Source organism: Microcaecilia unicolor, chromosome 1 (genome assembly GCF_901765095.1).
Source record: "Microcaecilia unicolor chromosome 1, aMicUni1.1, whole genome shotgun sequence".
Classification (NCBI taxonomy): Eukaryota; Metazoa; Chordata; class Amphibia; order Gymnophiona; family Siphonopidae; genus Microcaecilia; species Microcaecilia unicolor.
Window position 1 is genome coordinate 212,990,947 of NC_044031.1, and position 12,469 is coordinate 213,003,415.

Consider the following 12,469-nt stretch of genomic DNA (forward strand, 5'->3'; position numbering starts at 1 on the left):
ACAATGCCCTGTAAATTCAGAGGACTGCCAGCCCTGGGAGTGGGGCGTGGCTGAGGAAAGGCCAATAACAGGGCCATGAAAAGTCACAAGGGATGACTGGCAGAGAACCTACTGGGGTAGACACAGAGGTACCACGAGGAAAGAAGATGAAGGAATCTACAAGATAGAGCAAGTTAAGTGACCTGCCGGACATCAAAGGGCTAAAGGAGGTTAAGTGCCTTGACAAAGGCAGGAAGCTAGAAACCAGACAAGTGGTTGGACAGCAAGTGAAAGTGATGCCTGGGGAAAGGAGCGAGTTGCAGCCCAAGCCCAAGAAGGAAAAGGGGACCTGTCATGGACAACAGGTAGAGGGTAAGTGCCTGTCTTATGTGAAGCCCAAGAGGTGGGGAAGTCAACCACTGTAGTCTAGAGGTGACTAAAGACCTGGCTTGGTTGTCTGCCACGGTGCCTCAACCAGGGGAGGAGACAGAACCCCTTGAAGATCACCCAGTAGAGGTTCAGTACCTGCCTCAGGATCTAGCTAGCGAGTTGGAGGAGGCTGACCACTGGGTTAAAATACTGGATGAAGAGTTTCAGCATGCTGCTGTGTATGATGGTCAATTAGGGGAGGAAAAGAAGACCTTCCAACAACAACTGGTAGAGGTTACAGGTCAGTTGCAAAGTCAAGGTGAAGGAATCAGAGGATAAGAGGGCATGTTGCAGCTTATGGAAGTAGAGCAAGCACAGCTCAGGAGAGCACTTGAACAGCAAGTGGAAGAGATACGGCAATTGAGTGCCAAATCCCTGGGAAGGGACTCAGCAGAGACAGGAATACAAGCAAGGATGGAGGAGCTTCAGGCCTTGGAAATCTCCTTAAGCTACAGAAAGGAGCAGGTGGAGGAGGAGATAGAGTGGTCACAGAGCCAGAATGCATGGTTGAGAGCCCACCTGAGGGCTAAGACCCAGGAAGTCCTGTCCCTAAATTCTAACAGAGAACAGGTGATCAGAGTGGAGAAGCTGTCTGAAGCAAAAGACAGAGGAGGTTACCTAGCTGCAAGACTAGGAGGCTCATTTTCAAAGCACTTAGCCTCCCAAAGTTCCATAGAAACCTATGGGACTTAGCCTCCCAAAGTGCTTTGAAAATATGCCTCTAGGTAACCTGTATGAAGTCCCTCTACTGAGATGCTGCAAAAGCAGGCAAAGGGGCTGCTTGCTGAAGTGGAGAAGGCAAAGAAGCTCACCTGGGTTGCAGAGGAGCAACAGTAGAATGCCTTGGCTAAAATTACCTGGTGATGTGAGCAGTGCCAGCAGCTGGAACTTCAAGTGGAAGAGTTGCACTGCAAGGAAGATACTGGCAGAGGAGAAAGCCAGTTGTACAAGAGTAAAGGAGCAAGTAACCTGCAGATTGCAGGAAATACAAGGACAGTTGGAGAGGAGTGTCCCAGCTGACCAGTGCAAATAAATAAAGTCCTGACCAAGGAGGTAGCCAAGAAAGCTAAGCTACTGGAAGCCAAGGATGGAGAGTCTATACAGCAGCAAGAAGCAGTCCAGGAGTTGAAGGACTAAGTTAGCCTGTTGATATTCCAGACTGAGGACTATCACACCAAAGCAGAGGCTGCAGAAGCTGAAGTAGAGCGGCTGCAGCAAGATTTGGCAGCAACAGTGCCTTGGTGGCAGTATACTGGGCTGCAGGTGCAGCTAACTGAAATCTTGCAAAATTGTGAGGAGCTGAAAGCAAGGACACAGGTACTGGAGGACCTGAATGCCAAGCTCCAGGGTGAAGTAATAAGAGTTGAGCTTGTAGTAGTAGTAGTAGTAGTAGAGGGGGCCTGCAAGAAAGAGGAAGCAACCAACTGGAGTGTACAAGGCTGGCAGACGTGGATGAGTTATTGACCCAACAGCTGTCAGAAATGCAAGAGAAGGTGTGCATAGAGTATGTCAGTGCACAGGAGCATCGAGAAAAGATGGCAGTGCTGGAGAACAGAGTGCAGACGTTGCAAGGCGAGTTGGTCCAGATGGAAGTTTTCAGAGGGGAGACCTTGAAGGAGTTGGAGTATGTGGCTATACAGCTCAAGAAAACTACTCAGTTTCGGTTGGAGAACCAAGTGAGAGACATCTGGAGGAGAACAAAAGAAAAGCAGCAGATGGAGAGGGCTCCTGTTCTGACCCAGGGAGATGTCTCTCCAATTGGAAGTCTTAAAGAGGCAACTCGAGGAGGATTCATGAATTGTGAAGGGTTTGGACGATGCCTTACAGATGGCCAGCTGAGAGCTTGAGGGGGCTCAAGCACAAAAGTACCCTGGGAATGAAGAATAGATGCCAGGGTGAACCAAGAGTGTGGACAACACATATCAGAGGGGTCACACTGGATACAGAGTGGTCAGTAGTAAGAAGGAGGGCTAGTCCAGTGTCCCTGAGTTCTGGAGAATAATCACCAAGAATGCGGAAGTATTAAGTGATATGCTGCAGGCCTATGAGGAATCCACCAAGAAGCAGTTAAAGGACATTATGGTGAAGTTCTCATAGAGTGGAAAACCTATGAGTTTCATGTTGGCATTTCACCTGGAATTGTTTGAGAGCCCAGCTCAAAAAGGAGTTTCAAGCCAAGATACTAATAAAGGTGTTTTCTTAAAAATAACTTTACATCTTTAAATATTTTTTTGAGAAATGCAAAAACAAACATCAGAACAAAGGACATATTCTCAACATACACAGTTATCCCCCTCCCATTCAGTATGCATAATACAGTCCAAATTTCTTACTTTTGTAATATTAAACTGTTCTAAACTCCCCTCCTCTCCCTATTCACAATTAAAATCGCAGCATGTTAAGGAGTATGTTACTCATTCCAATAGAGTTCAGGAGTGGTTCTCACCTGCTCTCCTGACTTCATAGCTGTTATACACTCCATCCTTAATAAAGCATGCATTTGTTTTCTCAATATAATAAGAGTAGGCACCTCGTACTTTATCCAATTGAGTAGTATACATTTTTAGCAATAAGACAGGCATTCAGAACACAGTTCCTAAAGCAATGGATGGCAATTCTAAATCATCTACAATATCCAAAATACACAAATCTAGATTTTTAGATAATTGGCCGTCATAACATTTTTTCCAATTAAATCCATATTTCACTCCAGTATTTCTGAATCTCATCACGTCTCCAAAAGCAATGCAAAAATGTGTAGCCTTCATTGCCACATTTGGGACAATTAGGGGGGGATTTGTGGCGAAATTGAATATGCCTTCTGAGAAGGCATATACATTTGATACATAACTTTATGTTGCATTTCCTGAAGCTGTGCATTTTCTACCAGCATTGCCCCTTCCCTTCCCCCACTGTCCCTCCTGAAAATTTTCTGCTGCATATTCCTCGTCGACCTGTGCCCATTTTCTGTCTTGGCTTCAAAGGACGCTGTGATGAGTCACTACGAATACTTTCTATAATAAGAGCCTATTAGACTATTTGAGGCCACATTTGCTCAAACCCTGTTTCATCAAATGTAGTGGGATTGCATTTTAAAATATCCTCCACATATCCCCGGATTCTATATAGCATGCCTAGAGATCCATGCCAAAATGCAGCTAACTTAATTGGTTTAACAAGGTAGTTAGTGTTGATAACAGCACTAAACAAGTAATAAGGATCAATAATTGGCAATAATTAGAATTTACATGCACAACTTGCTAAGCTTATTCTGTAATGCAATGTGCCTAATTTCTTGTGCAGGTAAAAAGGGGTGTGGCTATGGCTATGGCATAGTTACAGAATATGGCCCTGTGCGCGTCAATCTACACACAAGGATTTACACCACATTTTCATTGGTGTAAATGGAGGCACGTAGTTGTAGGCACTGATAGATCAACTAAGCATATTCTATATACCGTGCCTAAATCTAGGCGCTGCTTATAGAATGCACTTAGTTGGCATTGATTTCTGCGCCAATTTTTTTTAGGCACCATATATAGAGTTCCCCCCATAATGTCTAAGCTGGAAATAACCATATCTGTCTCCAAGACCATACCTCTGCTGCAGTGCAAAGGGTTGGATCTTTCTTGTGTCTTCATTGAACACTTGCAATCTTTTTGAATGCCTTAGTCCTGCTGTCTCAGCAAACCCATACCCTGTAACCCTGTTGAAAATTCCTTATTTTCTACTAAAGATAGATAAAAGGAATATTGTGGCTTGGCATGATATCTTGCAAATCTGTTTTTCCATGCCCCTCACACAGAAGAGATCATTTTGCTAATGCCCACTTAGTGTACAGGATATAAGTCAAATAATATGGGGCAACTAATAATTTCTTTTACCTCTAAATAAATCTTTTTGCCTGGCATTTTCTTAATTTATTCCAGTTTAGGCCTTCACCTTTGTCTCCTTCTATCCACCAGGATCATTGATTAGGTTATCTGTTCTTTAGTGTTAAGGTACATTCTCCGAGGACAAGCAGGCTGATTGTTCTCACTGATGGGTGACGTCCACGGCAGCCCCTCCAATCGGAAACTTCTCTAGCAAAGTCCTTTGCTAGTCCTCGCGCGCCCGCGCGGCCGTCTTCCCGCCCGAAACCGGCTCAAGCCGGCCAGTCTTCTTTTGTCCGCACTCGGTACGGTCGTGTTTTCGCCGTGTCGAGCCCCGGAAAGTCGACCTCGCGCGTCCAAATTTAATTTTTGACGTGTTTTTTCTTAGAAAAAGTCTTTAAAGTGTCGGGAAGTGCTCCGGAAACCCCCCCGGGTTTCGTGTCTTCCCCTTCCCGTACTTCCAGCTTTTTGCCCCGATAAGTTTTCTTTCGTCGTCGGGGTAGGCCTCTTTTCGGCCTCGGTCGAGATTTTCTCCCTTAAAAATTTTTGGTGCTCTTTTTCCGTCATTTCGGATTTTGACTTCGCCGGCGTGATTTTTCCGCCCATGACATCGAAGCCTTCCAGCGGCTTCAAGAAGTGCACCCAGTGCGCCCGGATAATCTCGCTCACTGATAGACACTCGTCGTGTCAGTGTCTGGGGGCCGAGCACCGCCCTCAGAACTGTAGTCTGTGTTCCCTGCTTCAAAGGCGGACTCAGGTAGCGAGATTAGCCCAGTGGAACGTGTTGTTCTCGGGCTCTTCGTCGGCATCGGCACCGGGATCTTCGAGTGCATCTACGTCGTCAGCGTCCAGACCATCTTCCTCGGCCGCCACTGCATCGAGTGCATCGAGGCATTGGGCCTCTGCATCGGCGCCAAGGTATCGGGCGACTGCATCGACGTCGGTGGTACCGGGACCTCGTCTGCTGATGTCGTCGGATGGTGGTGCATCGTCAGGAGTGCAGGTGAGGGCTGTCCATTCCCCTGCTGGTGGCGGTGAGCCTTCGGGTGGGTCTCCTCCTACCCTGAGGGCTCCTGCGGTACAGCCCCCCCGAGACCGACCTCCTTCGGCCTCGGCCCCGAGGAAGCGACGGCTGGATTCTACGTCCTCCTCGTCGGTGCCGGGGAGCTCCGGTGACATGCTTCGGAAGAAGTCGAAGAAGCATCGACACCGGTCGCCTCCCCGCGTCGGCACCGAGAGCTCTGGGTCGCCGAGGGAGTTGGCACCCAGCAGGCATCGGCACCGAGAGGACCGCTCACCCTCTGTTCAGGAGGTGTCGATGCGCTCCACTCTGGACAGCCCGGAACAGCCTCCTCGCCCGGAACAGGTTCTGACGTCGACGCCTGCATCGACCTCTTTGCCTTTCTCTGCAGCCGCTCTGAACGAGAGCCTCCGGGCCGTTCTCCCAGAGATTCTGGGAGAGCTGTTGCGCCCTACCCCTCCGGTACCGGCGGTGCTTGCGCCTCCGGTACCGTCGAGCGTGGCGCCGGCTGGCCCATCGCCCGGGGTGAGGTCCCCGACGTCGGTACCACGTGCGGTGCCGACTGCGGCCACCTCCCAGGAAGGCTCCCCGACTACGTCGGCGGAGGGAGCTTCGCCGATGCGGGCGAGGGAGTCTACCTCTCGACGCCCCCATCATGGACGTGGCTCCACCGAGTCGAGCCGGGCGAGGTTGCAGACACAGGTTCGTGAACTTGTGTCTGACACCGAGGGTGAGGCCTCGTGGGAGGAAGAGGAAGACCCCAGATATTTCTCTGACGAGGAGTCTGAGGGTCTTCCTTCTGATCCCACTCCCTCTCCTGAAAGACAGCTTTCTCCTCCTGAGAGTCTGTCTTTCGCTTCCTTTGTCCGGGAGATGTCTACGGCCATCCCCTTCCCGGTGGTTGTGGAGGACGAGCCCAGGGCTGAAATGTTTGAGCCCCTGGACTATCCTTCTCCACCTAAGGAAGCGTCCACTGTTCCCTTGCACCATGTCCTAAAAAAGACATTGCTTGCGAACTGGACCAAGCCACTAAGTAATCCCCACATTCCCAAGAAGATCGAGTCCCAGTACCGGATCCATGGGGACCCAGAGCTGATGCGCACCCAGTTGCCTCATGACTCTGGAGTTGTGGATTTGGCCCTAAAAAAGGCTAAGAGTTCTAGGGAGCATGCTTCGGCGCCCCCGGGCAAAGACTCTAGAACCTTAGACTCCTTTGGGAGGAAGGCCTACCATTCTTCTATGCTCGTGGCCAAAATCCAGTCTTACCAGCTCTACACGAGCATACACATGCGGAACAATGTGCGGCAGTTGGCGGGCTTGGTTGATGCTCTTCCCCCTGAGCAAGCCAAGCCTTTTCAGGAGGTGGTCAGGCAGCTGAAGGCGTGCAGAAAATTCCTGGCCAGAGGGGTGTATGACACCTTTGATGTTGCGTCCAGGGCCGCTGCTCAAGGTGTGGTGATGCGCAGGCTCTCATGGCTGCGTGCCTCCGACCTGGAGAATAGACTCCAGCAGCGGATTGCGGACTCGCCTTGCCGTGCGGACAATATTTTTGGAGAGAAGGTCGAGCAGGTGGTAGAGCATCTCCACCAGCGGGATACCGCATTCGACAAGTTCTCCCGCCGGCAGCCTTCAGCCTCTACTACAGGTAGAAGATTTTTTGGGGGAAGGAGGACTGTTCCTTACTCTTCTGGCAAGCGTAGGTACAATCCCCCTTCTCGACAGCCTGCGGCCCAGGCTAAGCCCCAGCGCGCTCGCTCTCGTCAGCAGCGTGCGCCTCAGCAAGGCCCCGCGGCTCCCCAGCAAAAGCAAGGGGCGAGCTTTTGACTGGCTCCAGCAGAGCATAGCCGACATCCAAGTATCAGTGCCGGGCGACCTGCCGGTCGGAGGGAGGTTGAAAGCTTTTCACCAAAGGTGGCCTCTCATAACCTCCGATCAGTGGGTTCTGCAAATAGTCCGGCAAGGATACACCCTCAATTTGGCTTCAAAACCTCCAAATTGTCCGCCGGGAGCTCAATCTTACAGCTTCCAGCACAAGCAGGTACTTGCAGAGGAACTCTCCGCCCTTCTCAGCGCCAATGCGGTCGAGCCCGTGCCATCCGGGCAAGAAGGGCTGGGATTCTATTCCAGGTACTTCCTTGTGGAAAAGAAAACAGGGGGGATGCGTCCCATCCTAGACCTAAGGGCCCTGAACAAATATCTGGTCAAAGAAAAGTTCAGGATGCTTTCCCTGGGCACCCTACTTCCCATGATTCAGGAAAACGATTGGCTATGCTCTCTGGACTTGAAGGATGCCTACACACACATCCCGATACTGCCAGCTCACAGACAGTATCTGCGATTTCAGCTGGGCACACGTCACTTCCAGTACTGTGTGCTACCCTTTGGGCTCGCCTCTGCGCCCAGGGTGTTCACAAAGTGCCTGGCTGTAGTAGCAGCGGCACTTCGCAGGCTGGGGGTACACGTGTTCCCATATCTCGACGATTGGCTGGTGAAGAACACGTCCGAAGCAGGAGCCCTGCAGTCCATGCAGATGACTATTCGCCTCCTGGAGCTACTGGGGTTTGTGATAAATTACCCAAAGTCCCATCTTCTCCCATCACAGAGACTCGAATTCATAGGAGCTCTGCTGGATTCTCGGACGGCTCGCGCCTATCTCCCAGAGGCGAGAGCCAACAACTTGTTGTCCCTCGTCTCGCGGGTGCGAGCGTCCCAGCAGATCACAGCTCGGCAGATGTTGAGATTGCTGGGCCACATGGCCTCCACAGTTCATGTGACTCCCATGGCCCGCCTTCACATGAGATCTGCTCAATGGACCCTAGCTTCTCAGTGGTTTCAGGCTGCTGGGGATCTAGAAGACGTGATCCACCTGTCCACGAGTTTTCTCGAATCCCTGTATTGGTGGACGATTTGGTCCAATCTGACTCTGGGACGTCCTTTCCAAATTCCTCAGCCACAAAAAGTGCTGACCACGGATGCGTCTCTCCTGGGATGGGGAGCTCATGTCGATGGGCTTCACACCCAAGGAAGCTGGTCCCTCCAGGAACGCGGTCTACAGATCAATCTCCTGGAGTTGCGAGCGATCTGGAACGCTCTGAAGGCTTTCAGAGATCGGCTGTCCCACCAAATTATCCAAATTCAGACAGACAACCAGGTTGCCATGTACTATGTCAACAAGCAGGGGGGCACCGGATCTCGCCCCCTGTGTCAGGAAGCCGTCAGCATGTGGCTCTGGGCTCGCCGTCTCGGCATGGTGCTCCAAGCCACATATCTGGCAGGCGTAAACAACAGTCTGGCCGACAGACTGAGCAGGATTATGCAACCTCACGAGTGGTCGCTCAACTCCCGAGTGGTGCGCCAGATCTTCCAAGCGTGGGGCACCCCCTTGGTGGATCTCTTCGCATCTCGAGCGAACCACAAAGTCCCTCAGTTCTGTTCCAGGCTTCAGGCCCCCGGCAGACTGGCATCGGATGCCTTCCTCCTGGACTGGGGGGAGGGCCTGCTGTTTGCTTATCCTCCCATTCCTCTGGTGGGGAAGACTTTGTTGAAACTCAAGCAAGACCGAGGCACCATGATTCTGATTGCTCCTTTTTGGCCGCGTCAGATCTGGTTCCCTCTTCTTCAGGAGTTATCCTCCGAAGAACCATGGAGATTGGAGTGTTTTCCGACCCTCATCACGCAGGACGAAGGGGCTCTTCTGCATCCCAGCCTCCGGTCCCTGGCTCTCACGGCCTGGATGTTGAGAGCGTAGACTTTGCCTCTTTGGGTCTGTCAGAGGGTGTCTCCCGCGTCTTGCTTGCTTCCAGGAAAGATTCCACTAAGAGGAGTTACTTCTTTCTGTGGAGGAGGTTTGCCGTCTGGTGTGACAGCAAGGCCCTAGCTCCTCGCTCTTGTCCTACACAGACCCTGCTTGAATACCTTCTGCACTTGTCTGAGTCTGGTCTCAAGACCAACTCTGTAAGGGTTCACCTTAGTGCAATCAGTGCATACCATTACCATGTGGAAGGTAAACCGATCTCAGGACAGCCTTTAGTTGTTCGCTTCATGAGAGGTTTGCTTTTGTCAAAGCCCCCTGTCAAGCCTCCTACAGTGTCATGGGATCTCAATGTCGTTCTCACCCAGCTGATGAAACCTCCTTTTGAGCCACTGGATTCCTGCCATCTGAAGTACTTGACCTGGAAGGTCATTTTCTTGGTGGCAGTTACTTCAGCTCGTAGAGTCAGTGAGCTTCAGGCCCTGGTAGCCCAGGCCCCTTACACCAAATTTCATCATAACAGAGTAGTCCTCCGCACTCACCCTAAGTTCTTGCCAAAGGTCGTGTCGGAGTTCCATCTGAACCAGTCAATTGTCTTGCCAACATTCTTTCCCCGTCCTCATTCCTGCCCTGCTGAACGTCAGCTGCACACATTGGACTGCAAGAGAGCATTGGCCTTCTACCTGGAGCGGACACAGCCCCACAGACAGTCCGCCCAATTGTTTGTTTCTTTTGATCCCAATAGGAGGGGAGTGGCTGTAGGGAAACGCACCATATCCAATTGGCTAGCAGATTGCATTTCCTTCACTTACGCCCAGGCGGGGCTGGCTCTTGAGGGTCATGTCACGGCTCATAATGTTAGAGCCATGGCTGCGTCGGTAGCCCACTTGAAGTCAGCCTCCATTGAAGAAATTTGCAAAGCTGCGACGTGGTCATCTGTCCACACATTCACATCTCATTACTGCCTGCAGCAGGATACCCGACGCGACAGTCGGTTCGGGCAGTCAGTTCTTCAGAACCTGTTTGGGCTTTAGGATCCAACTCCACCCCCCGAGGGCCCTGTTTGTTCTGTTCCAGGCTGCACTCTCAGTTAGTTGGTAAATTTTTTAGGTCAATCTCAGTTATGTCCTCGCCGTTGCGAGGCCCAATTGACCATGTTTGTTGTTTGAGTGAGCCTGGGGGCTAGGGATACCCCATCAGTGAGAACAAGCAGCCTGCTTGTCCTCGGAGAAAGCGAATGCTACATACCTGTAGAAGGTATTCTCCGAGGACAGCAGGCTGATTGTTCTCACAAACCCGCCCGCCTCCCCTTTGGAGTTGTGTCTTCCCTTGAATTGTATTGTCTTGCTACATACTGGACTGGCCGGCTCGAGCCGGTTTCGGGCGGGAAGACGGCCGCGCATGCGCGGTGCGCGCGAGGACTAGCAAAGGACTTTGCTAGAGAAGTTTCCGATTGGAGGGGCTGCCGTGGACGTCACCCATCAGTGAGAACAATCAACCTGCTGTCCTCGAAGAATACCTTCTACAGGTATGTAGCATTCGCTTTTTCTGTATTATAGACAGGCATCATAAAATATAACTCTCCTTTGTGCAGTATTTGTGGGGCTGCCCTCACTCCCTTAGTGAGAGGTGTGCTCCAGAGACCATTTGTTTTAAAATGTTGAGGTATAAAATCAGATAAAAAAAAAAAGTTCCTTGAGGTAGCTGAACAATTGTGCAGGTTTGGGGCTGCTGTCATTCCAGGCTCAGAATCCACCCTTTTTTTCCACCAGTTCTGAGTCACTGAGAAACAGAGCAGGGTGGGAAGGTGGGAACAAAGCAGGAGGAAGAGATTCTGGTGTTGCAATTTGTTTGAATCTGAAAATGTTATTTTCAGCATCCCAAGCTCACTAGAGCTCTTCAGTGTACATGGACCTGGTTTATAGAATTGAACTTTTGTATTACGCATTTTAAAACAAATGGCACAGAGCCCTTGCCAGGACAGTGTTAAACATTACGAGGTGCCCTACTTCTAAAGTAAAAGCCAACTAAATAATTTCTTCATACACTCAAGAGTTTCTTTAGTCACTGAAATATTTAAAATGAGATAGCAGGAGTGAAGAAGGGAATATAGAATCTGTGAAGAAGGGTACTTGTAATAATAATCCTGAAACCATATAACCTTTTTCTTTTCAGAATCGTAATGAAATAAAAAATGGTGCTATTCTTCGACTAACAACATCACCAGTAAGTTGCTATTTCTTTTAATACTTATAATCATTTTTAAGCACCTATATGGTTGGGAGGAAATGACATTTAAAATTCATCCCTACCACTAAAATAAAAAGTATATTAAGAAAGATAAATTTGTGGTATCTGTAAAATGTTAGCATATATGTATTATATGTGTGTGCATATATATATATTTATACACACCCACACAGGGGTCTATTTACTAAGGTACATTAGCAGTTTAATATGGGAATTACTACCATGGACAGTGCAGGGTCACACTAACAGGTAACATAAATGCCGTAACAGTCAGTGTATGATAATTTCCACATTAACAAGCTGATGCCTAAGGGGATGGGAAAAATGTCTTATGGCTAGTGTGAAGATAATGACTGTGTGTATAAACTGACAATGTGGAAGGTAATGGCGCAGTTTACACTACCTTGAGATGTAGGCTAGCTGTATAGTAGTATGTGCTGAGCAGTTAACATGCGATAAAGAAATGTTCTCTTCCTTAATGTCAAGATTTTGGGAACACTCCAGATAGTGAGTGGCATGAAGTGCATCCTAGTTATCTGCAGTGCAGTTAAAGTGAACTAAGGGGTATGTACATAAGTATTGCCATACTGGGACAGACCAAAGGTCCATCAAGCCCAGCATCCTGTTTCCAACAGTGGCCAAGCCAGGTCACAAATACCTGGCAAGATCCCAAAAAAGTACAAAACATTTTATGCTGCTTATCCCAGAAATAAGCAGTAGATTTTCCGCAAGTCCATTTTAATAATGGTCTATGGATTTTTCCTTTAGGAAGTCGTCCAAGACTTTTTAAAGCCCCTCTAAGCTAACCACCTTTACCACATTCTCTGGCAACGAATTCTAGAGTTTAATTACACGTTGAGTGAAGAAAGCTTTTTTTCTCTGATTTGTTTTAAATTGACTACTTTGTAGCTTCAATGAATGCCCCCTAGTCCTAGTATTTTTGGAAAGAGTAAACAGATGATTCACATTTACCCTTTCCACTCCACTCATTATTTTATAGACCTCTATCATATCTCACCTCAGTCGTCTTTTCTCCAAGCTGAAGTGCCCTAGCCACTTTAGGCTTTTCTCATAGGGAAATCATCCCAACCCCTTTATCATTTTTGTGTCACTTTTCAAGGCAGAAACTAGGGTTTGTGAGCCCTTGGGCCACTGCCGTGGAGCAGC

General features: G+C 49.3%; 1 protein-coding gene across 2 annotated transcripts in view; it reads left to right on the top strand.

The window, feature by feature from the left end:
- Window positions 1-12,469, top strand: part of ELMO1 (engulfment and cell motility 1) — a 683,834-nt gene that overhangs the window by 209,358 nt on the left and 462,007 nt on the right. For both annotated transcript variants that reach the window (XM_030204026.1, XM_030204017.1), the window contains exon 6: window positions 11,228-11,278. In XM_030204026.1, the coding sequence (XP_030059886.1) occupies window positions 11,228-11,278 (51 nt within the window). The remainder of the gene's footprint in view (window positions 1-11,227; window positions 11,279-12,469) is intronic.